The sequence below is a fragment of the Anolis sagrei genome, chromosome 5 (assembly GCF_037176765.1).
Source record: "Anolis sagrei isolate rAnoSag1 chromosome 5, rAnoSag1.mat, whole genome shotgun sequence".
In the NCBI taxonomy this organism is placed as follows: Eukaryota; Metazoa; Chordata; class Lepidosauria; order Squamata; family Dactyloidae; genus Anolis; species Anolis sagrei.
The window spans coordinates 55,409,378-55,435,878 of NC_090025.1; the positions used below are offsets into that span (position 1 = coordinate 55,409,378).

A 26,501-nucleotide genomic window follows, 5' to 3' on the forward strand; every position below is an offset into this window, starting at 1 on the left:
TTTAAGCCTTTTTAAACAGACGAACATGGGGACATTGGAAAAATGTCAACTCATCAGCCCCATGAGTAAGCCTTTGTTGAGGCAGAAATGTATGGTTTTATTTTCAGCTGAAACCCTGGCATGGAATTTCCTCCAAAAGCAAACCAGAGTGATTATTATTTTATTATTATTATTATTAACTTTATTTGTACCCCGCTAGCATCTCCCGAAGGACTCGATGCGGCTTACAAAAGGCCAAGGCCTCAAAACACAACATCACAATACAAAACCTAAAGCAAATTAAAAACAATTAAAGCAATATTAAACAACGAGCAATAAACAATACACCAAGACACAATAAAACTGGGCCGGGCCAGAGTAATGGGTACAGAATTAAAAGTGCTGATGTGACAGGTGATATGTAAGGATTATAGGGTAAGTGCAGTGTGCCGTGTGCAGCAATCTTAATTCTAATAAAGTGCTTCTGGGACTTGTTATTGGAGTTTTCCTATTCTGGGAAGGCACATCGGAACAGCCAGGTCTTCAAATTCTTTCTGAAGACTGCCAATGTAGGGGCCTGTCTAAGATCTTTGGGGAGGGTGTTCCAGAGTCAGGGGGCCACCACAGAAAAGGCCCTGTCTCGCGTCCCCACCAAACGTGCCTGTGACGCAGGCGGAATCACGAGCAGGGCCTCTCCGGATGAACGAAGTGAGCACGTGGGTTCATAAACGGAGATGCGGCCACACAGGTAGGATGGTCCCAAACCGTTTAGGGCTTTGTAGGTAAGCACCTGCACCTTAAATTGGGCTCAGAAAATAAACGGCAGTCAGTGGAGCTCCTTGAACAGAAGGGTTGACCTCTCTCTGAAAGGAGCACCAGTTAACATCCTGGCCGCTGCCTATTGGACCAGTTGGAATTTCCGAGCCATTTTCAAGGGCAGCCCCACATAGAGCGCATTACAGTAGTCCAATCTAGAGGTGACCAAGGCATGGACCACCCCGGCCAGATCAGCCGTTGCGAGGTACGATCAAAGTTGGCGCACGAGTCTCAATTGTGCAAAAGCCCTTCCGGACACCGCCGACATCTGAGCCTCAAGCGTAAGCGATGAATCCAAGAGGACTCCCAAACTGCGGACCTGTGACTTCAGGGGGAGTGTAACCCCATCCAACATAGGTTGCCACCCTATACACCGATCAGGTTTACGATCGACCAGGAGGACCTCTCTTGTCGGGATTGATGTTGACTTTCCATTTTATAAATCTTCAAATACATGCAAACAAACATGTTCCTACATACGTCAACATCATGACTACAGAAATATCAAATGTTACATGCATGGGGCATGTCTCAGCATTTTTTCTAAAGAGCAGCTTAGAGATCCATCAAGAGATCTACTTTTTTACCTGTCAGGAGGGAGGGAGGGAGAGAGACTTTAGAAGTAAGAAGGTATGGCCCGTACCAAGCCATTCCCATCTCCCCCACTAGAATGTTCACCCCCCTCTTGCCTGTGCCTTGTACACAGATCTCCTTTAGCATCCTTTTTGTCCTGTCAGCTTGGCTTTCTGATTTTTTTCTAAATTTTGGGCTTCTAATTTACATGTAATATATGTGTACATATTATTTTCCAATACCTCATCACTTGCAGAAATAATCCGTCATTTAAAAATAAAATTAAAGCAAGCCATAAGGAACAGGATGCAACTTTTTAGATCTCTAAAATCTTAACTCTAGAGCTATTTCAGATTTTTCTTTCCTCAGCATTTCTTTATATCCAAGAAATACAATCATGTATTTTATCAAAGTCATAATCCTTCTCTCAAAGCACAGTGACTGCAGAAACCCTTGTAAATTTGCTATAGAATTAGAAAGTGAATTTGCCACTTAGTCAGTGCTACTCTCTACCTCCCATTTCTTCCTCAACCATGGTGTTTTTCCAGGAAGAAAAAAAAAGCTCTTTAAAGTGCTTGGAAACTGTGCTTTCTTTAATGAAGCCCAAAGCTCAAATCAAGCTTGGAATTCCAGTAGCTTTGGAGAGAAGCCTGCTTTGCCTTGGAAAGCACCCAACTGTTTGAATGGGGCTGGTTTGGCTTGGATTTTGAGCTTCAGTTGAAAAATGATGCATTCCTAATGCTCAGTAAATATTCTTTCAATATCTACATTTCTCACAACATCTCATACGTCTTGGGATACCACACAGTTTTCAGTTATATTCCACAAAATGAACTTGATAGCTGCTTAAGAAAAGAGGCTAGAACAAGAGAGGTAAGCAAACGTCCCTGCTTTCACCCAGAGACCTAGTTCCACATTAATTTTGATAGAATCTTACATGTAGATAATACAAGGTGGATTATCTATTCAGAAACAATCAGAAATAAATAATTCAGCCCCTAGGAATTTGTTCTTATAGTTTCAAAACATGATCCTAGAATTGTCATCCTCTTTGGAACAGGAGATTTCTGCTACAATGTCCTAAAGTTTGGTGGTGCCACAAAGTGATGTCTTCACAGCCATTTTTGCTGTGGCTGTATTCTCTCCACTGCTGTTGTGTATTCACAATAATTTTTTATGGAGGTTTCTCTGAACTTACATATTCTATATTGTAATATCTAAGTAGAGAAATATTAGTCAAAAATCCACCCCACAAACCTGGGTTGACTTATCCATATGACAATGTAAAAACTGTACCTTATATATAAAAAAGGACCCAACCCCTTCCTTGAGTAGAGTGGCAGAAAACAAGCAGTTAGCTCATCCTGGGAGAATGCAAAAGCAGCACTGGCTCTCTTTACACTCTCTGCTGGTGCTGTTTCTGGTCTTAGATGGGAAAATGGTAGCAGAAACCCCTGAGATAGCACTGGCACTTTCCCATCTCAGCATAGTTACCCTCAATTTATCCAAGAATCATATCAAAATCCATAATTTTGACCCCCAAACTTACCCTTGACTTAGATGTACTTATACATGACTATATAAATGCTAATCAAAAACCATGATATAATAATTATACCACACCTCCATTCACCAAGAGGACAAAAATATTTGGCTAAGTGTTGATTTTGTTTAGCCACTCCATAATGAGGAAATGTGTTCTATATTCATGGTGAATGCCAGTCAGAAACAGGCAGGAGTGCACACATGAACACACAAATATCTCTGAAAGAGCAGCATTTGCCACAAGAGACAAACATATTATTTATATAAAGTATTAGCAAATACAAGTTTCTCATTTTGGCACAGCTGTAGTTCCTACAGTTTCATGATATGAAAGATTTTAAAACCAGTGAGATGAAAAAACTGAAAGAAACTGATAACGCTGAACAATTACAAAAGTAATTACAAAATCCCAAGACGTATGAGATGTTGTGAGAAATGTAGATATTGAAAGAATATTTACTTATTACAAAAGTAATAAAAATGAACCAGAAACAATGTATGTAGTTTTGTCAATATAAATATAAATATTAAATGTCAGCTGATACATTGAATGATACACATACATTTCAAAAACATCGCCATTGCCAAAGCTACAATGATAAATATAGGGTGTTGTTCCATGTTGTGTGACTTTTTGGAAAGTCAAGGAGGAATATAAAAATAATAAATTAAACAATTACATCTGGCACCATGCTATTTCTAAACACTCATCACTTGGGCAGCTGGCCATGCGCTCTGCAGAATCCCTAAGCAGACGGAGGCATACAGCACTACTATTATGTAGGACAAAGACTGGAGGGGAAAATAGTACACAGAGACAAGTCCCTGAAGCTACTAAATATTTTCTCTGGAAAACCCAATGCATACTTTCCAAAATAAGATACAAACAGCAGAGGTCTAAATACAAACAAAAGTAGAAAATACTGGGAAAAGTTCCAAGTTTTGTTTTGTTTTGAAATAACAGACTATGCCAATGAGATTCTTCATCAAATCTCAGGAAAAGACAGAAGCCTCTAAGCATATAGAAGCAAGTTACTATAGGTAATATTTGGCATTATATCTAATACCCATAAAATAATGCTAATATATTTGAGAAATATAGCAATTTACTTTGTTAATTCAACTCATCCATCTTTCCTTCATAAAAATACATGAAAATATTTCAACCCACACTATTACAATTAGTAATTATGGCCTTAAAGGCATTATTGGCATCAATTAGTTCTTGGTATATTAGAGCAGAATTGTACCCAAAGGACTTCCCAGGACACACACCCTCGAAGTTGTTCAAATAACTTTTTTAAAAGTAACATTTGTGTATTAATTAATGTGCTTTATGAACTGCTTAAGATGTGGTATTATTCACATCATTGTTTCAATACAGGCTTTTTTAAAGGCTTAATGAGTAGATAGAATTCACCCGGGGGGGGGGGGGGGGGGACTACTGAAACTTATCTTTATGCCACCTTTTATGTCACTTTTGTATGGCACTGTACTCATGGCAGACAGAAGACAGATGAGAAATAAGAAGTCCACTATTGTAGATTACTCAGCTCACTAGCACATACTTGGCAATTGCTCCAGCTAAGGTGGTTCAGGTTGGTGGGACTTAAGAGTCCAACAACATTTGAACAACATTATGATTACTGCTTCTGCACAAGTGCTGGTCATCTTCAATAAACTGGAGTGCTCCTGAAGTGCTGGCTTCTGATCCTGTTTGATTGTGTCTACTGCTCAATAAATTTTATTTGTTCTTGTTACTCTACATAATACATAATACCTACCTAAATCTATTAAATCCAAAAAATAAAATAAAATGATCAGGCAATAAATATATAGAAAATCCCAAGTAACAGTTGAATAATATCAAACTTATGTATAATGGGAAACTGCAAGAGCAAAATCTAGAGTGTACAACTCAAAAATACTTTTTCTGTTGTCTAGTAGCCAGCTGCTAAAGTAAAAGTGGCCACTTCACAGAAGATAAGTCTCAGTAAAGCTCTTTATATATCCTTACAAAGCAACCCTGCATATTTAATCCCATTTTTCCCAAGAAGGGAGACTGCCACATTATATTATTACAGTGATATCTTGAGTGCATAGTTTAGTTTGTTTTCTCTTATCTCAAAGTGAATTTTCTATTAAAATACATTGAAATGTTATGAATCCCTTCTGGCCCCCAAACCCCCTCATTTTTGTTATGTGTTTTTAAATAAGAAAATGTACTTTATAAATAACAAATAATGTATAAATGCATATTCACGTGGAACAATATGTTATGGCAAGGAAGCACAAAGCACAAAGTGAAGAGGCAGAAGCATCATTTTATTCATATTATACTCATTCCAGTCTCCCTTCCTGTCTTGCTTTCTCTCCTTTTCTCTCTTCATGAAGCCAAACATACCAGGAATAAAAACCACACAAAATCAACGAACACAAAGTTCCTCAAAGCAGACAAGAACAAAGAGGAAAGCAATCTCACAAAGTGGACAAGAGCATGAGGCATCGAGGCTGCTTCCTTGAATTCCCAAACTCTCATGCTAGTGCTCCCTCTGGCGCTAGCTCTTAACTCAAAATGCTGCTTGTATGTCAAAGTGAAACCCAGGCTGAGTAATAGCTCTCAACTCAAAATGCTCTTAAGTTGGGATGTTCTTAAGTCAAGGTTCCACTGGACAACAGAGTAATAAGGGGAGGGATGCAACAGTATATTATTATCATAGGTTTGAATGTGGAAATGCTACTGTTTTGCCTTTAAGCATTTAACACAGGCATGACTGAGTGCAAGCATATTGCTTCTGTCTCTTAAACATTTTTAAGGAATGAAATGTAGAGCAGGAGTAGGACTGTTGAAATGTTCCCTATACTTGTCTCACAGGTGGTTGAGAGTTGTGTTTTCTATCTGCATTACCCTTTACATTTTGCACATTTGTTGGTTGTGTCCTTTGCACGTATTTGCACATTGCAAAAAAATATTCATGCAATTTTCCTAGTTTATGCATGTTTTCTCAATTGACCAAAACATGTTTGTGTGGATATTTTGCAGTCATATACATTTTAGCTGGTCATATTTTAAAATGCAAGCACCATTTTCTGCACAGCTTATTTTTCAGGAGCCTCAAAAATGTGTGAACACTGAAGACAAAGACACACAGTTTTTCATTCAAAGTCTCAGGGTGTGCAAAAAATGCTAAATGTATTTCCATCTCTGACCAAGTATACTAGTGTCCAGTTCCTCTCAGATCTCATACTCAGGTATAACTTATTTGTTCCACTTCATTCATTTGTCTTTACTAAAGTTAGAGGTTATGTTAGCTCCAGTAGTAACAATTCTTACTTTTAACTAGACCCATCACCCCTAACTAAAATCTAGGAATTTAGTAATTTGAAGATTATTAAAGGCAAGCTATTATGGGAACACTTTCAGACGACTTTCATGAACTCTACAATAAATCAAAAGAGGAGAGGAACGAACCACAGTCACTTAAATGAGAAGGTGTGAAAAGACAACTGTGATTACTATGGGTACCAAAGCATGAATACTGAATTGGCAAAAACAGTGTTTCAGATATCTGCTGGAGGATCTTGGATGCATCCCTTAAACTGGAGTTGGCAGACTTTAATGATAGAGTTGTTGCAGATATTTTACAGTCCTTCGACAACTTTATACTTGGTTAGTCTCTTAAATTGAAGACCTAATGAACCTAAGAGCATGCTGGGTCCTGCCAATTCACAGAATGTGGGTGACCTCCTTTAACATACAGTATTCCTCACTGCATGGAAGTAGCATACTCAGAAATCATTCTTAAGAGCCTGCTTAGCAGCCACTGCTGTGCAGAAAAAAATCACTTTCTAGATAATTTGATGCTGTGAAAGCGGAAGACAAGATGTGTGAAGCATCTCTTGCAGGGAGATACAATAGGCATGTACTTAACTATCTGTAAATCTGTTTTTTCTTCACTAGTAAAATCTTCAAAGCAAGTAATATTTATGGAGAAAATCCATAGTGAATTCAGAAGAACAATATTTGACTATAGAAGGAATCTGAAATGCTTACACACAAATACTGAGTAGTCATAATTTTCTTTTTCACCTAATCCATTAATTTTGTGTAGGCGTCAAGTGTTCTGGTGAGCATATGTGCTGGCAAGAGCTTCCATTAACTTCAATGAAGGGAACAGCTTTGCATGTCCAAAAAGATGAACATATTGAGCTTCCCCCATATTGAAATTAATGGGGAAGCGCTTGCTGCCACATGGTGGGGAGATCAGAGTTCACACAGTTAGATAGGATGCTATGCTTTTGAGGGTAAGATATGTGAGTGCTTTCTACACACATAAAATATTTAAATTGTTTGCTCTTCAGCAAGAATATCATGCTGTTCTGCCCTCAGTCTTTCAATTTGCTAAGCGAAAATAGACTGAAAGTTTTAGAGGTTACTTCAAGGAGACAAAGTGGTCTCTATTTTTAAAATCTCTTTTGTAGTAAATAGATGCTGGACAACTTAGCACTCGGCATGTAGATCCCCTGGTGATGTAGTTGACTAATTTGACTAAGACAGTGGCCCATAACTATAAAATGTTAACAATTACGGAGTTTTATGTCAGTGTAGAACCCATGTGTTATATGCAGAAAATCACAGTCTCACGCATTTTCAAGCATGTAACTCTATTTTACTTTGTCATGAAATTTATATAATTTTACTTCCATTGTGGGACCCATGGTGAACCACAATGTGATTTAAGACTGGATACAATTGATAGTGCATTTTAAAAAAGAAAAACCTAAAAACTATTAAAAACATTAACATAAAATAGATTTAAAGGGCTGTTAAGGTATAGTAACGATGCTTGGAATTAACTGAATCAATGCATAATGTAGAATAACACTTGTGACTATTTTGTATTCATGATCACTACATATCCCCTAATTTTGGAAAGTGCAAAGATACATGAAACTCATCCAATTCCCTTGTACTAGGCAGCAGTCACTGAGATCAATTGGGGGGGGGGGGGTCTTTTTTTTCTATCAGTCAGGGAACCACTGATTGATGTTGCCACTTCCCTTGCATGAGTGATTTTCAGTGTAAAAACAATTTAAACAGGGACTCTACTTCTGCTGGTTTCATCAGAGGTCACTAACAGGGAGGTGTGGGACCATTGATTCAAAGCTTCCTGATAGACAGTAACAGCTATCAAGATCTGGAGGGATTGTTGTCAAGGGAGAGTCTGGCCAGGAGTTACTTGGGAGCTAAATGTGTGGTGGTTAGGTATTTGTAGCTGTCCATGTGAATTCAGACCTTTGATAAAATGATGATGCACCCTAATTAAAAGACTTCAAAGGCCTGGGTAAACATAGAAGTCTCTGCCTACCTGCTGACAGAAAGAAAACATAGAAAGAGACAGCCTGGCTTCACATAGGATGAATTCTAATGTCTAGGAGCAGCTGCTCTGAAGGATCTCTCCTAGGTTCTCCTCAAATGTGTCCAGAGCCAGAGTGGAGATAAATACAGGGTGCATGAAGTACCTGGGGTCATTTTTAGGCTCCAAAGGCCCTCACCTGCACAACCCAATGTTTTGTGGGAAATGTCGGGGGGGTTGGGGGGGGGGTAGTCCACATCTACTGTTGAAGAGCATTGTTGCCACTTGAGGGGGATAGACTAGATTATTGCAGATGCAGGAGATATTCTTTAAAATCAGGAAACAATCCGACAAAATAAATTTTCAGTAAGTGCATGGTTGTATGCACAAAACCTCAATTTCCTTATCAATGAACTTTTCCAGAGATTCAGAAATACCTATTAACAATGTAGAAAAATTATTACTATGTGATCCAGTGGAGGGGTAGTTCTTAATTTGTTTGCCTTTTCATATAGGAATGAAATAAATTTATATTAACATTCTATTACAATGCAGAGCAAGGAACTCTCCAGATAATATTGGGCTGAACCTTCCACAGCCAATGTTGAGTCAAAGAAAAAAAGATGGCAGCAAGTTGCTCACCACAATATTGACAATATCATTTAGATGGCAAATCATACATTCCTATGGGTACCAAAGCATGAATACTGAATATATAAAACAGATGTGTGTGTTTGACTGAATGCACAGAAATGAATAAATAAAAGAAACTTATTTCTACAGAATATGTTGACAGGTCTTCTCATAGCACCAAGAACATAGGTCATATAATTAATGTACAGAAAAAGTGAAGTTAATTTTTATAGATAAAGTTGTATTGAATAGCTGCTAAAACATGATGAAGGGGACATGTTTTGTGTCAAGCTTTTCCCTATTCCCCCACTGCCACATCCACACCTTCTATGATTAGCAACAGAACTGTAACCTGCTACAAATATTACAGCATGCCTCTCCAGATGGGACAAATGTGTTGGCAGTTTTCTGGAGGATACAGTATGTGTTATCATAGTTCTATCTCTCCCCCTCACTCTGTGCTCTCTTTTTAAATATCTGAATTATGTTTCTGATATCCTGGACCTTTTCTGGCAATAATGTGGTACACCTATGACACATCCAAACCATGTCTCCTCTTCTCCTCCTGCCCCTTTCTTAAAAGTTGGCATTTCCATATTAGAAAGCATCACTGCAAAAATCGAATAGCAATTATGCACTTTAGGACTTTAGCTTCAAGAAAGAAGTTATTAAAAACCAAGAGGGCAGAACGTTCTCTTGATTTTTTAATATGGCCACCTCATCAAACTTTTTTAAAGAAAAGTCTCAGTGCAGATCCAGGAAATCAATACAAACAGCCCCTCCAAAACACAGAATGGTGACTGCATAGGTAAAAACAATCAGAAAAACCCAAGGAATTATATTGTCAGAGATCACTCTTCTTGGAACCTAACTGAGATGTGCCCCCTATTCAAATGAAAAAAATTCACTATGGAATGCACATGTTATACCACCAAAGAGATTGCTTATCTATCTATAAGCAAAATATTAATCCAACCAAAATTCAGAGTTAGCTAATTGTAATAGATAGTGTCATTTCAGATTTTATCATTCACTCCACATGAAACTGAGAAATAGACAAAATTTGATAGAAATCATAAATACTGGCTTTATGTTGAACTATAAAGAATGGACTGGGGAGGACTTCTAACTGTACATACATACCTTTATTTTTTGAATTCTCTGGACTCTTCTCTTGCTGCAATTCAAAAGAAAGAGAACAGCAATTACTTCATCTATATTGCCTTTATGTCAAGAGATAAGTTATTACACAACAACCAATGACAGAAAAACCTTTTATAAACAGTTGACAATACAGGAGACATAACTTAATCACTTACTGTAGGTAATTCATCAGGATTTGATAAATCAAGCCAAAACAGATAAATGTAAAGATGATTTCCTAAAACATAGGGAAAAGCTTCATTGAAGACCATGAGGCCTATTTTCAAGTAATGTGTATAAGAGTATAATGTCCTGTAATGCTAAAAAGGAAACAAAGTGCCTCAAATCCCAATGTTCCCTCATAGCTGAAATGCAAAGGAGGTGGTGGATATCCATAGACTAAATGGAGGAGAGATGGGTTCTTTATCCCACTCCCCTGATTTTTCCCATTAGGTCTCACTCCCTTGTTATTTAAAATAAGCTGTTATAAAACCACTGTTGAAAAAACCATCACTGAACCCCACTCAATTCATCAACTATCGGCCAGTTTCCAATCTCCCCTATTTGGGCAAAGTCCTGGAATGTGTGGTGGCCTCGCAACTCCAGGAATTCTTGGTAGACACTGATTATCTGGATCCGGCACAGTCAGGCTTTAGGCCGGGACATGGTACTGAGACAGTCTTGGTCACTTTAATTGATGATCTTCGCCGGGAGCTCGACGGGGAGTGTGTCCCTGTTGGTTCTGCTGGACCTCTCATCGGCCTTTGATAGTGTCGACCATGGTATCCTTCTGAGACACCTCGCAGGAATGGATCTTGGAGGTACTGCTTTACAGTGGCCCCAGTCCTTCCTTGAGGGTTGCTCCCAGAAGGTGCTGTTAGGGGACTCCTGCTCGACCCCACGGCCATTGTACTGTGGGGCCCCGCAGGGCTCAGTACTGTCCCCTATGTTATTCAACATATACATGAAGCCATTGGGGGAGATCATCCAGAGTTTCGGGGTACGGTGTCACCTGTACGCAGATGATGTCTGACTCTGTCACTCCTTCCCATCTACTACTAAGGAGGCTGTTCAAGTCCTGAACCGGTGCTTGGCCGCTGTAACGGACTGGATGAGGGCGAACAAACTGAAACTAAATCCAGACAAGACAGAGGTACTCCTGGTCAGTCGTAAGGCCGAACAGGGTATAGGGTTACAGCCTGTGCTTGACGGAATTACACTCCCCTTGAAGGCGCAGGTTCACAGCTTGGGAGTGATCCTGGAATTATCACTGAGCCTGGAAACCCAAGTCTCGGCAGTGGCCGGGAGAGCTTTTGCACAGTTAAAGCTGGTGCGCCAGCTGCACCCGTACCTTGGGAAGTCGGACTTGGCCACGTTGGTCCACGCTCTGGTAACATCCCGTATAGATTACTGCAACACTCTCTACGTGGGGTTGCCTATGAAGAATGCCCAGAAGCTGCAATTAGTCCAACGCTCGGCAGCCAGGTTACTAACAGGGGCGGGGTACAGGGAGCGTACAACTCCCTTGTTACGTCAGCTCCACTGGCTGCCAATTAGCTTCCAAGAGCAATTCAAAGTGCTGGTTTTAACCTATAAAACCCTATACAGTTCCGGCCCAGTTTACCTGTCTAAACGTATTGTCTCCTATGAACCATCAAGAGTGTTAAGATCGTCTGGAGAGGCCCTGGTCTCGGTCTGTGGTGGCCCCTTGGCTATAGAATTCCCTCCCAAATGAAATTAGATCTGCCCTCTCCCTCCTGACCTTTAAGAAGCTAGTGAAAACCTGGCTGGCCAACAAAACTTTTGCAGAATGATGACTGAGACCGGCAATCGACTAATGGTACTGATCACAATATATAGAATGGACATATGGACTGAGTTAGACATGATTTTATCCTGGCAAACGGCTGTTATGTAATTTTATGTAATTTATGTAATGTAATTGGTAATTTAATGTTGTGTATTATGTTTTAGATTTTCAGTGTTAGCATTGAATCTTTGCTGTTAGCCGGTCTGAGTCCCTCTGGAGGTAGAGAAGATTGGGATATAAAAGTTTTAAATAAATAAATTAAATAAATAAATTTGTAATGCTGTTTCCTTAACAGGCTTTGGCTTAAAAATAAATCTGGTCAAATAAAAGTACTCTGAATACCAACTTGCAAGAATCAAACCAAATTTCTTTCATATGCCTATTATTATTATTATTATTATTATTATTAACTTTATTTGTACCCCGCTAGCATCTCCCGAAGGACTCGATGCGGCTTACACGGGCCGAAGCCTCAAAACACAATACAATAGAAAACATGACATAACAATAAACAAAGCAAATCAAAACAATTAAGCAAAATAACCACAATGACAATACATCAATACATCAAGACACTATTAAAACTGGTTCGGCCGGCGCAATGGGGTACAGGGTTAAAAGTGCTGAGATGGCAGGAGGAACGTAGGATTAAAAGTGCGGTGTGCAGTAACATTGGTTGTGCTAAAGTGCTTCTAGGACTTGGGATGGGCATTCCTAATCTGCGAAGGCACATCGGAACAGCCAAGTTTTTAGGTTCCTTCTGAAAACTGCTAGAGTAGAGGCCTGACGAAGCTCTTTTGGAAGGGCATTCCAAAGTCGGGGGGCCGCCACAGAGAAAGCCCTGTCCCGTGTCCCCACCAAGCGCACTTGCGACGTAGGTGGGATCACGAGCAGGGCCTCCCCAGATGACCGGAGCGAGCGTGTGGGTTCGTAGATGGAGATGCGGTCACGCAGGTAGGGTGGTGCCTATCATGTCACTATCTATAGGGTTGAGACCATGCATTTATTCAGAGAAAGCCAACTATACATGGGTGTTATAAAAAGGATGGGGAATGTATAGCCCTTCAAATGGAACTACACTGCAACCCCCATATTTACTAGCAAGTGTAGCCTGCCAGTGGTGAGGGATGATAGGAGGCTCATTGATGGTAAAGAGGGGAAAAACTTTAAAAACAAAGAACTGTAGAAGGCTGTTCTCAGTGGTTGATCCTGGCAATTCACTTCAGATAGAGAGTCAGCAAATGCTGTGTTTTAGTTATCTCTAGAAGCAATTAAAAATAGGGTTGGCATTCAGTCCACAGAGTTCAACATTTAAATGAAAATGAGCATGCAGAATGTGTTACTTAACTTGCTATTTTATTGTAAAAGGTTATATTGTGATTTTCTGTAATCCTTAACTATACAGGATTACAATAAAAAAATCTTAAATAAATCAAGATCACCTAGAAAGGCTGTCTGTCCAAAGATGTACACAGTACCCTGATGAATCTTGCAAGTCATCCATCTTGCCAGCCATTTCCCTTGCCCTTGTCACAGACTAAAGCTAAAGTTGACAACTCATTTGTTCATTCATTTACATTTGCCTTCCTCTATGACACACATCTTATTTGTATCCAGGCAACCATGAGAGTATTATTCCTCATTCAAGCACTAACTGACATCATATTGCATTCTTCCAGTTTAATTTCTATGCATATTTTACTTTGATTGACAAGTCCATTCTATAAAAATACTGATTATAGCACAAGACTTTGGAAGTGCGACTCATGCAGAGTTCTGAATAACTCCTTGGGTGTTCAGCAGTTCAAACACACAATCCCCCATTCTGTATGGCACCACTCTCCCCCAGAAACTAACTCTGCACCTAGCCACATTCAAATAATCATACCAAAATCATTCTAGGATGGCACATGAGTGTAGCTCTGATTCTTGACGTGCAGATGACTTGACTATGGCAGTAAACAAAACCAGCAATTATTATTATTTGAGTCTTTTATGGATTTGATGCTATTTTACATTGTAAATTGCTTTGTGATTATTAGAAAAACAGAGTCTAGGGACTTTGAGTCGCCCTCGGGCTGAGAAGGGCAAAATAGAAATATAGTAAATAAATAAATATAGTAAATAAATAGGGATCTTTTCACATAGGGCATTTTGCTACATTTTGCCGCTTTTAATTGAGGCAAGGACAGGGCCTGCCATGCACCATCACTCAACCAACAGCAGGCACCACTCACATTCCTCCCAAAGTGGGGGACAAGTGCCAAAAGGTAATTTCTCCTCCACTACGGGAAGGAAAGTCTAGTTTAGGTAGCTCCAACAGAGCTATCCGCACTTTCCTTTCCTTTTTCCTGTGTGATGGCAGAAAAAGTGGTGGGGTGATGTGCTTTACCGCCCTTTCTGCCATCTGATGAAGGGAGGGAAAGGGTGCCAAAGTCAGCCCTCGACACAAGCTCTCCTGTCCCCTCTATGTGATGAGGAGAGGTGGGAAGGTGCGCAGGGCACCACGAGCCACTCCCTGTGCCTTCACTTTCACTAGCAATTGCTGGCACAGCAGTATGGCCCAAAAGGGTTGTATGAAGAGATGGTAGGCATTGTAAACAAATCAGTAAAGATTATTCAAACATTGCTTTCAGATTTTGGAGCATGGGGATTAAACATATATAAGCTCTCACAGCACCCCAGCATCCGTTATAGTATCTTGTTGCTTTATTAACAATGAGCTTATTCAGAAAATGTACTGTTCTTTATCACATGCTGTTATTTATGAATATGAAATGACAATAAAATAACATATTTTCTCTAACTAGTCTGCTTTTATTGAACTATGTAAGCGAGATTTTCAGAACATGAACAAGAGCTGTTTTCCTGTCAACAAAAAATCATCGATAAAATTGTATAGTGAGATACTGAAACTACATAATGTGAATGAATTCATAAACATAATAAGAGTATTCTATCTGCAGTAGTATACCACTTGTTGATTCTGACCTAACAAATATTTGGTACAGCTTCAAAAGACTTTGCAGCTTGTGGATCTATTGTATAACCCAGCAATAAACAGATAGCTTGTCTGACTATTATCAACTCCCCCTTTCTTTTTTGTAATAATCCCAGGAAACAGGGCTAGGCACAACATTAGATAGACTGAGGGAAGAGGAGATGCTGCAGGGAAGGCAGTAGTAGCATTTTTCCAGTTGTGATATTCTGTTTGAATTGTATATTATGTCATATATCTGCCTTGGGCATCCTAAACTAGTCTACTATCTCAAGGTGATGTGGCAGGGGATAAAAAGACCAGTACCAGTGTTAAAATAAAGTTCATCTTCCAGTACTACTGAATCCTGGTTTTCAAATTAGGCAACACAAAGTATTAACCTGATCCTCTTTGGAAAAATGCAGAAATAAAAGAAACCTACACAGGACTGCTTTAACTTAGTCAGTCAAAAGCCTCAAAGATATGGATGACCTGATTCATAGATGTATTGTTGGAAAGCGTAAATAGTGCCCATTTTTTGTCAAATGTTTAATTTTCTTATTTGAAAGAGTAATTTACTTATGCTTCAGTCCAATATCAACTTACCTATAAATAAACCCTAATGAATTCAATGCAAGTTGCTTCTAAACAAATAAATTGCAGTATAAAATACAATATAATCAGGATAGGACGGCAAACTTTTTTCCCAGATTTCCATGCAACTGCACAGGTTAATATCAACTAGTACAGTTTCAATTCAGATTTAGAAAACCTTCTTCTGTCTGTGAGGCATGTTCAAAAGGAAAAAGAACCTTGTTAATTAACCAATGAAATATCAAGAGCAGACAGCATGTGTGATGAAATATGTGCAATGCTCAGTAATAAGCAAAAACTAAAGGATGGAGTAACCTGATAGAGGAACAGCTAGGACAGTCAGTTCTCTTTAGACTTCCATGTGCAAAACACCATAGGCCCAGGGAGAAACTCAGCTTAAAATTTTGGTCACTCCCAGATGAGCCATAAGAGACGGAAGGTTGATCTGAGGATGCCCATCTTTGGGCCACATGGTCCCTGGACAGGGCAAAAATCTTGACTGCACGATACTTATGGGCAGTTCCAGCTTCCCATCCTTATTGTATTTATTTATTTATTTATTTCCCACTTTTCTCCAAGATTGGGACTCAGAGTGGTGAACAACAATCGTAAACAAACCATTATCTATATATATAATAAAGAAGAGTGTATCGGACAGAGGAAGGGCGGCGGGCGGTGTATGTGCCAGCGTTCTGATTGGCTGCCGCTGTGGTGCTATTTGCATATGGTCTCTGATTGGCCAGCTTCAATAGGAGCCCCTGGTGGAGAAGAGGGTTCATGGCAGAAACGGGGCATGACAGAAGGAAATTTGCATATGGTCTCTGATTGGCCAGCCTCAAATCCAACATTCCGAGATGAGAAAGAGAGGAAAGGAAAGGCCAAAGGGGGATGGGTCAGAACACTCCCAATACAGACCGAAATAGGCACACAGAGCCCCCATGACCCACTCTACATCCTACTGCAGTTTGGAGGATGATGAACCGTGGATGATGGGACTTGCAGTACCACCACTCACATTCTGAGACTGCTGCTAACCTCATCCAGTGACTCATCAGGACCAAACTTCGCACATAGACCTCTCATGACCCACTTTACGTCCTGGTGTGGTTTGGCCGGGGATGGACCGTGGATTATGGGACTTGCAGTACCATTGCTCAATTCTTCAGACCACTGCAACCCTCATCCAATTACCGATAAATACCAAACTTGGCACACTGAGTCTCCATGACGCACTCTACATCCTGGTGCAGTTTGAAGGAGGATGCACCATGGACGATGGGACTTACAGTACCTAAACTCCCTTCCTAAGACCATTACAACTGCCAACAATGATGGAACAGGACCACAATTTACACTGAGAGCCTGCATGACCCACTCTACATCCTGGTGCGGTTTGGAATAATTTGGCAATGGATGATGGGACTTGCAATCATTTCACTCACTTCCTGAGATCACTGCGACCCTCGCCAATGACTGATCAAGACCAAACTTGGCAAGCAGAGTCCCCATGACCCACTCTACATCCTGGTGCACTTTCGAGGAGGACAGACCATGGATGATGGGACTTGAAGTACCTCCACTCCCTTCCCAAGACTACTGCAACCCTCATCTAATGTCCAAACAAAACCAAACTTGGCACACAGAGCCCCCATGACCCACTCTACATCCTAATACGGTTTGGAGTAGGGCATGCCATGGATGATGGGACTTGAAGTACCTCTACTCGCTTTCCGAGACTGCTGCAACCCTCAACAATGATTGAACAACACCAAACTTGGCACATAGACCTCTCATGACCCACTTTATGCCCTGGTGAGGTTTGACTGTGGATCGTGCATGGATTATGGGACTTGCAGTGCCATCGCTCAATTCTCCAGACCACTGCAACCCTCATCCAATTACCAATAAATACCAAACTTGGCACACTGAGTCTCCATGGCCCACTCTACATCCTGCTGCAGTTTTGGAGAAGGCTGGACCATGGATGATGGGACTTCCAGTACCTTCACTCACATTCTGAGACCTCTGCAAAGCTCATCCAATGACGGATCAAGACCAAACTTGGCACATAGACCTCTCATGACCCACGTTACGTCCTGGTGTTGTTTGGAAAACTTTGGAGATGGATGATGGGACTTGCAGTACCTTTGCTCACTTCCTAAGACCACTGAGACCCCCGCCAATGACTAATCAAGACTACACTTGGCACATGGAGCTCCAATGACCCACTCTACATCCTGGTGCAGTTTGGAGGAGGACAGACCATGGATGATGGGACTTCAAGTACCTTCACTCCCTTCCAAAGATTGCTGCAACCCTCTTCTAATGACCAATCAAGACCACACTTGGCACATAGAGCCCCCATGATCCACTCTACATCCTGCTGCAGTTTGAAAGGGGATGGACTTTGGATGATGGGACTTGCAGTACCTTCACTCACTTACTGACACCACTGCCACCCTCATCTAATGACTGATAAAGACCAAACTTGGCACACAGAGCCTCCATGACCCACTCTATATCCTGCTGCTGTTTGTAGGAGGATGGCCCATGGATGATGGGACTTCAAGTACCTTCACTCACTTCCTGAAAATAATGCTGCCATTATCCAAAGACCAATAAAGACCAAACTTGGCATACAGAACTGCCATTACCCACTTTCTCTAATAACCCGGGCAACGCCGGGTCCCCAAGCTAGTATAGTATAAAAATAAACACAATCATCAGACTAAAACATATCTTATAAAAATTATAAGACCTGCGACACATATAGTACAAAACCAGCAAAAGCACAATTTAAACATTCAATAGATTAAAACTCTCAATTAATGTCCATTCCTTTAGGCCATTGTCAGGTTCATTGCCGGAGGTTCACTATAATTTATACATTGCACACATAAATATAGTGTTTGCAATACAACTCTTCACCTTCAGAAAAGGCCTGTTTCCATAGGAAAGTTTTAACTTGATTCCTGGATGATAGCAAAGAGAGAGCCATTCTAGCCTCTTAAGGAAGTGAATTTCAGAGCTATGGGGCAACCACTGAAAAGGCCCTCTCTCTCATTTTCACCAAAAGCACTTGAGATGGTGGCAGGGCTGAGAGTAGGGCCTCTCTTGAAGACCTCAGGGCTTGTGTGGGTTCATAGGAAGAGATGCAGTCAGCTAAGTAGGCTGGACCCAAACCGTTTAGGGCTTTATAGACTAAAGCCAGCATCTTGAATTGCACCCGGAAACAAATTGGTAGCCAGTGCAGTTGTTTTATCGGGGGGGTAGTTCGCTCCCTAAACCCGGCTCCTGTAAGCAATCTGGCAGCTGATCTTTAAACCAGTTGCAGTTTCCAAATGCTTTTCTGGGGCAGCCCCATGTAGAGCACATTACGGTAGTTTAATCTGGGTGTGACCAAGACGTGTACCACCATGGCCAGATCAGGATTTTCAAGGTATAGAAACAGCTGGTGCACGAGATTTAACTGTGCAAAGACTCTTCCAGCTACTGCTGACACCTGGGTCTGAAGAGTCAGTGCTGAGTCCAGGACTACGCCCAAGCTGCAGATTTGTGACTTTGGTGGGGGGGGGGGGGATGTAACCTCGTTCAGTTGCAACCCTATACCCTGATTGGCCTTACAACTGACCAGGAGTACCTCTGTCTTGTCAGGATTCATTTTCAATTTGTTCATCCTCATCCAGACCATCACAGTTGACAGACACCAGTTCAGGGTCAGATCCTTCACCAAAAGGGAGTGCTAAAGGTGATTACTGATCTCAGAGCTATACATCAAGGGTGGAGGCCCATTTAAGACACTACCCTAAATCAAATGTTAAGTTCTCCATGACAGTATAGCATAAGTAGGGGAAAAACCCTTAACAAGGGGGAAAATTCCTGCCCAGACCCAAAGCAAGTAAATAACTTAAATTGTGAAAGTAGGCGGGAGGGTGGTTCGATGAGATTCAAAGTAGGAAAGGGAGGGGGCTTGGTCAAAATCCCTTATCCTCCTGCATCCAGACACATGGTGCCAGGACATGAATTACAGTGGTCTCCTTCATTGGGCGATCTCCCTACAGCACCACCAGCACTACTGCAGGGCTCAGGGTGGGGAGAAATCTAATAATATGGACAAGGAGTGGTGGGGGGAATCCCTAATACTGCAATTCATTGTTATAGTTTTCATGAGCTTTGTAATCATATCAAAGGGATTTTAGCCATTTGCAGTTTCACTGATCATTATAGGAACTGCAGTTGCAACAGCATGGAAGACGAAAAAATAAATTAGAAGCAGATTATCCTGCTGGCAGCTACCTGAATTTCAGCCGCTGCAAGCTAACCTTTTCCCCGCTCCTACTAAAGCTAACAATAATGCTATTTCACTATGGCATTTGCTAACCCAGTTGATTATAACAACACTACTAAAGGCAATTTCTGTGTCTTTATACATTTTTAAGAGTATATCAAAACAGCTGGAGATAACTTCATAACAAAAGCACATTTTTAACCTTGTTCCAGTCTCTCTCTTGTCAGAAGGCAATTTTTATAGCCCTTCCAAATGAATCTCTCTAAATAATTGGGATAGGTTATGCGTAGTTTTTAACTACTGTACAGTAATTACACAGTTTTAATGCTTCTAATTCTTTATATCACTTCAATTTGTTCTTAGCTGCAATTGCTCTTGGAATTTTTAGTAGCAATTCTGTCTTAGATTATCTCATTGCTTGAGCTGACTTTATTTTTACTTTTAAGAAAAACAAATCCAATGTACTATGAATGTATGCATATGATAGGGTTTTTATTAAAATATGAATCAGTAAAATTTCTCAGACATACATGACACAGTATGGAGTAATTAAAATACTTTTTTCACTGAATATCTGGTGTTAGCCACATAAAACTATGGAGGGGACACTCAGGAGTTCTCATAAGCCAGTGTTTCTCAACTTTCCTAATGACATGACTCCTTAATACAGTTCCCCATGTTGTGGTGACCCCAAACCATAAAATTATTTTTGTTGCTACTTCATAACTGTATTTTTGCTACCGTTATGAATCGCAATGTAAATATCTGATATGCAGGATGTATTTTCATTCACTGGACCAAATTAGGCACAAATACATGATACACCCACATTTGAATACTGGTGGGGTTGAGGGCTGATTTTGTCACTTGGGGATTGTAGTTGCTGGGATTTATAGCTGACCTACAATAAAAAAGCATTCTGAACTCCACCAATGATGGAATTGAATAAATCTTGGCACACAGAACTCCCATGACCAACAGAAAATACTGGAAGAGTTTGGTGGGCATTGACTTGAGTTTTCAAGTTGTAGTTCACTTACTGCCAGAAAGTACTATGGACTCAAACAATGATAGATCTGGACCAAATTTGGCAGAAATACTCAATATGGCCAAATATGAACACTGGTGAGGTTTGGGGAAAATAGACCTTGATATTTGGGAGTCGTGGTCGCCGGGATTTATAGTTCACCAAACTTCCCACCAAACTTCCCATAACCAACAGAACCCCCATGACCACGCCCCCCCCCCCCCCGGGCTATGGTCCTGCTCGTGTCCCTCACAGGTGTCCTGATCCCCAGGTTGAGAAACAACGGCCTAAGCCAAGACAAGAGATTTAATAGATATATTTGCCAATGTCTTTCTACTCCACTTGAAGTCATTATCAGAGTATGCAACTTGGGCAAATTTAACAGGGACAATTTGCACAAATAGAACATGCTTTACTATGTGCCCAAGATTTATTGGTCAATCTTTGACATTAGTGGGAAAACAACTCAACTGAATGGGTGGCTGCTTGTTAAATGTTCTGCTTTAAATGTGATTTTTAATTTTTATTACAACTTTTAAAAATCTTAAAATATACTTCAGTTTCCTAACAACTTTCAATATTCCTAACAACTTTCAATACCCTTTTCGAACTTATGTTCTATAGCAGAAGAAGACTAGCCTTTTTATATAAGTTACACACACACACCAGATTTCAAAAGAAAAGATGACTAAAGAAGTATTGTCGAAGGCTTTCATGACTGGAATCACTGGGTTGGCATAGTTTGTTCAGGCTATATGGCCATGTTCTAGAAGCATTATCTCCTGACATTTTGCCTGTATCTATGGCAGGGCTAGAAAAATGCCCCACATAAATTTACTAATTTTAACAGCAGTGTGAGAGATTTTTTTTAACTGTTGTGCAGTTATTATATCCTTGGCGTCTTTGGGGAGGGGGGAAGGCGCAGGTCGTTTTGCATCATCAGAGTTAATTGAAGGTTCAACCTGGTGTTAATGAAATCAGAAATGGCCCATCAAAGCCCCAGATTAATTTAACACAGCAGCTGTAGATAGGCCTACCTAGACTTGAAGAACATACTTTGCTGTATTTCACTGGCATACATTTATATCAGAGTTGCTTTAGTTAAATACCACTCAATGTTTAACACAGTGGAAGAAGGAGAACCAATTACAGTCCATAGCCAATCAAGCTTTGCTTAATGGAACGGAATTCCTAAATTTAAAACATTACTGTGCTAATATCAGGCATTTAGTAGATTTCCCCTCACTACTACCACAAAAACACTTACAGATTGGATCTTGTATCCTATGTGTGTGTGTTTCCTGTTTCAGGTCCTTAAAGAGGTTATTAATATTAGGAACAGTAATTTTGAATTGATTATACACTGGTGGAAAAGAGTGTTTTCCTAGAAATCAAGCATCTAGTTCTATGCACAAAGTTATGTTATACCTTGGTCTAGGGGTTTAGCAACTAAAAATATTTTAAAAGGTTAAAAAAAGAACACTGTTATTTGGGGGAGGGGTTGGAGAGGGGGGATAAGAAACAATCCACAGGCAACCCAGTGCTCAGTCATGCTTAGTTGTGCTTAAAAGACTAGCCATGAAAATTAATATTTCATTGAATAAGTAAAATCCATAGATCCTATGACAGATCACCAGAGCTGAGTCCAATAAAACCAATGGTTGAGAAATATAGATAGCCTAGTTGCAAGCTCCAAAAATAGATTGTGCAAAAATTAGGGCTGCTCTTCTCAAGCTCATGGCAAAAACTGCTGACTATTTATGATACGTAAGCTGGTTGAGAACACAACATTTGTCATATCATAATAGGGGTGGAAAATGTATTCAAAAATATTTGGAAAATGATCACAAAATATGTTTCTCAAAAGTTGGGAAACTCTAATGAGAACCCTGAGTTGACAGGAATTTAGACATTATTCTGTACAAAATATGTGTGTTTTCAGTGCAAAATACTGATGTTTTTATGAGAATACTGCACATTATTTTTTTTAATGGAAAATGCTATTTTCCACCCAAAACCACCACAGTCTGCACTGTCTTCAAAGATATTCCCACAATAGGAAGGTGATTGCTAAAATTACTTTTTGCCCCTTTTGAGAATGAAACTGATGAAGAATTACATTCCTGTAAAATCGCCAGTCCTGCAAATAGAGCTATCAGTATCCTCTAATAGGTAGAATGTAATGGTGTCTAGTTTGAAGTAATGCAATGGATGTGATAATACATAAATGTCTGTTAGGATTGTATATGTCCCTCTAAAGATGAAATGAAATAGAAGCCATGTATCTAGATTGAAATCCCTAGTTAATGTAATGATCCTTTGTGTACGTATGGGGGGTGGGGGTGGGGGTGAGTGTTTACTAAACAGATTATCTCATTTAGTTTTACATTCCTTAATATCCTGACATTTTAGTAAAGAGAGTTCTAAGAGGAGAATTCAGGTTAAGTGTCCTATGGGACTGTTCAGAATGTTGTGAAATTTAGGTGATAGTAAACAATATATTTACTATTTATGGAGCCCCCAGTGGCACAGTAGGTTAAACTGCTGAGTTGCTGAACTTGCTGACCAAAAGGTCAGTGGTTCAAATCTGGGGAGCAGGGTAAATTCCCACTGCTAGCCCCAGCTTCTGCCAACCTAGTATTTCAAAAACATGCAAATGTGGGTAGATCAATAGGTACCACTCGGGTGGGAAGGCAATGTCGTTTCATGTAGTAATATCCACCTCATGACCTTGGCGGCATCTACAGACAACACCAGCTCTTCGGCTGAGAAATTGAGGTGAGCACCACCACCCAGAGTTGGGCACAACCAGACTTAATGTCAAGGGGAAACCTTTACCTAACAACATAGAATTCCAGTTAGATGCAAGTTACCTGATAATTGACAATAAATACTCAGACAAAGGGAAAGTGGAAACTACTTATTTCAGATCAAATTTTACAACATTGTGCCACATTTAATATTCAAGTAAAGATATTTGAATTCTATCTTCAACTTGTCTATGATTACTTTCGAATTAAGAGATATTGTGTCTATTTAGGAAAATAAAAGGCATGCTATGAACATTGTAAGTTGCCTTGAGAAGGGTATTTTGTAAGCAGCGAGAATGAGTGTCCTTCACTTACAAAAAGGTTGGTTTTTAAAGAGCTTTCATTGAAGGGTGCTTGTATAAGCTAGTAATAGAGCAAAACAGACCTCTCAAGGTAGCAATCACATCCATTAGCCTATCAATTAATTTTTTTTAACAGACACAGAATGGATATAAAATGGCAGAAGACCTTACCACTACAGACTCAATAATTACAGTTCTGAATAGTCCTCATTGAAACAAAACTCTTGCTAGTATAATAGTAAGATAAGCAGTCTTCAATCTGCTGTTTCAAACAGCTCCCAGCATTCATAACCATTGGCAGTTGTAAGTGAGGCTTCCAAAAAATAAAGCCTAAAATGTCTAAAGGCCATCCATTTAAAAAGGCTGTACTTGACTCTTTCTCACTAATGTGTTCTACATTCATAAACTTTTGATCACATGCAGGATCATTCAAAAATATACCATGTATCAAAAGGTTGAACTGTAAAATCCCAGAAATCCTCCTATTCTGCTCCATACATAGACCCACTCCAAGACAGAAAGGAAATCTTTAAAAGATAAATATGTATGGCAGATATTATAAAAGTGATTTGATCTCAGATATTTAGGTAAAGGTAAAAGTTTTCCCCTAACATTAACTCCAGTCATGTCTGACTCTGGGGTGGTGGTGCTCATCTCCATTTCTAAGCCGAAGAGCTGGCGATGTCCATTGACACCTCCAAAGTCATGTGGCTGGCATGACTGCATGGAGCGCTGTTACCTTCCCACCAAAGCGGTACCTATTAATCTACTCACATTTGCATGTTTTCAAACTTCTAGGTTGGCAGAAGCTGGGGCTAATAGCGGGAGCTCACACCTCTCCCTGGATTTTAACCTGTGACCTTTTGGTCAGCAAGTTCAGCAGCTCAACAGTTTAATCCACTGCACCACTGGGGGCTTCTCAGATATTTACTTCCCCCCATATAATAGGATAGGTGGGTATTTTAATGTCAGTTTTAATAGTCACTACTATTATTAAATGAAGCCCGAAGATGCTGTATCAAATCATACAGAAATTATCATGCAGTGATCCAGAGAAAGGAAACATTGCTTGTGAGATACAAGAGCAAAAGCAAATATAGTTTAGAGAAGACTGTGAAGGTTTTGTGACCACCATCTTGGGGTCAGATATCTAAAGAAACCAACCAAACAGTAAGCAGCGCCATTAATTTATTTCCCCTTCCTTTAACGATTGTAATTCAAACTAAAGATATTTTTAAAAGTTCCTTAACACAAGAGAGTATTCAAAATTATGTATTGTGTCCAACTGTGGTTAAGCATGTATATATGTGAAACAGACCATCCAGTTTTTCAAGCCAGTGATATATTGAGTAGTCTGTAGTTTTACTGAGTCTCATTTATTGCCAAGGAAAGAATTTATGACATATCCCTTACCATGGGATCCCCCCCCCTGCCCCCCACTTCAGGAACCCTGGACAGATAAACAGGCTGAGCATAGAAGAGGTATATTGGGTGTGATGCACAGATATAGCACTCTTGCTCTTCTTGCAATGATAAGTTCAAACCCAACATGAAAATGAAATTGGAAAACTTCCTGAGGACGAAAGAGGGATTAAAATGGGAGAATCTAGTTGTGGCAGGAAGAAAACATTTGTGAAAACAGAGGACATATTTTCACACAAAGATAACTGCAAACAGGTTTGGAAGTCCATGCTAAAACCAGATGGAAAAGGTTTGTATGTACAGAGAAAATGAATCCAAGGCCATGCCACAAGCTGTTTAACGGATTTTCTTTTCCATGAACACAATCCAAAAACAGTGCATTCACATGACATTAGCTGTGATATGATGAAGCAGATCCGCCTCAGTGAAAGTAGCATAACTGAATAGAATTTAGATAATCTCATTTTAGGGCAGAAAATGTAGCTCATTTGAAATATTTTGGACACATATCTTACTAAAGAATCTTTGCTGCACTAGATAAATTGCAAGTAATGGATAGGAGCAAAATATGTGGACTAAATGTGACTTTATTTTTTGGAGTATTTCAAATATTTGTTGTGCTCCAGTATGTTCAGTCAATAGAATCTATTCAGCATCAAGTATGCTCACAACACACTTTTCTGTTGAATCAATTACAATCATAGCTCCATTTTTTTCTGCTTGCTAGAATAAAGTTCCAAAGAAAGACATCCAATGGCCTTTTCAGGTGCAGTGGCCCATTTAATTCGCAGCTCCTTTGCCTTCAGATCCATGTTAGCTCTAACAATTATGATCTTAAAACCATGTGCCATTATCTCTCATTGGAAAGCTTTCACCATAACTAGAAATCTAAGTATTCTAGAGGAGCCCCCGGTGATTCAGTGGGTTAAACCCCTGTGCCAGCAGGAGTGAAGACCGACAGGTGGCAGGTTCGAATCCGGGGAGAGGCGGATGAGCTCCCTCTATCAGCTCCAGCTCCTCATGCGGGGACATGAGAGAAGCCTCCCACAAGGATGATAAAAACATCAAATCATCCAGGCGTCCCCTGGGCAATGTCCTTCCAGACGGCCAATTTTCTCACACCAGGAGTCACTCCTGACACAACAAAAAAAAGTATTTTAGTAACTTGGTGGACCATTGTGGAATCTAAAGCAACCACAGAAATTAGCAGAAGGCAGGTAAAGAA

The 26,501-nt window shown here is 40.0% G+C and overlaps 1 protein-coding gene across 4 annotated transcripts in view; it reads right to left on the bottom strand.

Moving 5' to 3' along the window:
• FSTL5 (follistatin like 5) overlaps nucleotides 1–26,501 on the bottom strand; it is a 445,346-nt gene that overhangs the window by 340,165 nt on the left and 78,680 nt on the right. For all 4 annotated transcript variants that reach the window (XM_060778765.2, XM_060778762.2, XM_067468703.1 and 1 more), the window contains one exon: nucleotides 10,047–10,080. In XM_060778765.2, coding sequence (XP_060634748.2) covers nucleotides 10,047–10,080 — 34 coding nt within the window. The remainder of the gene's footprint in view (nucleotides 1–10,046; nucleotides 10,081–26,501) is intronic.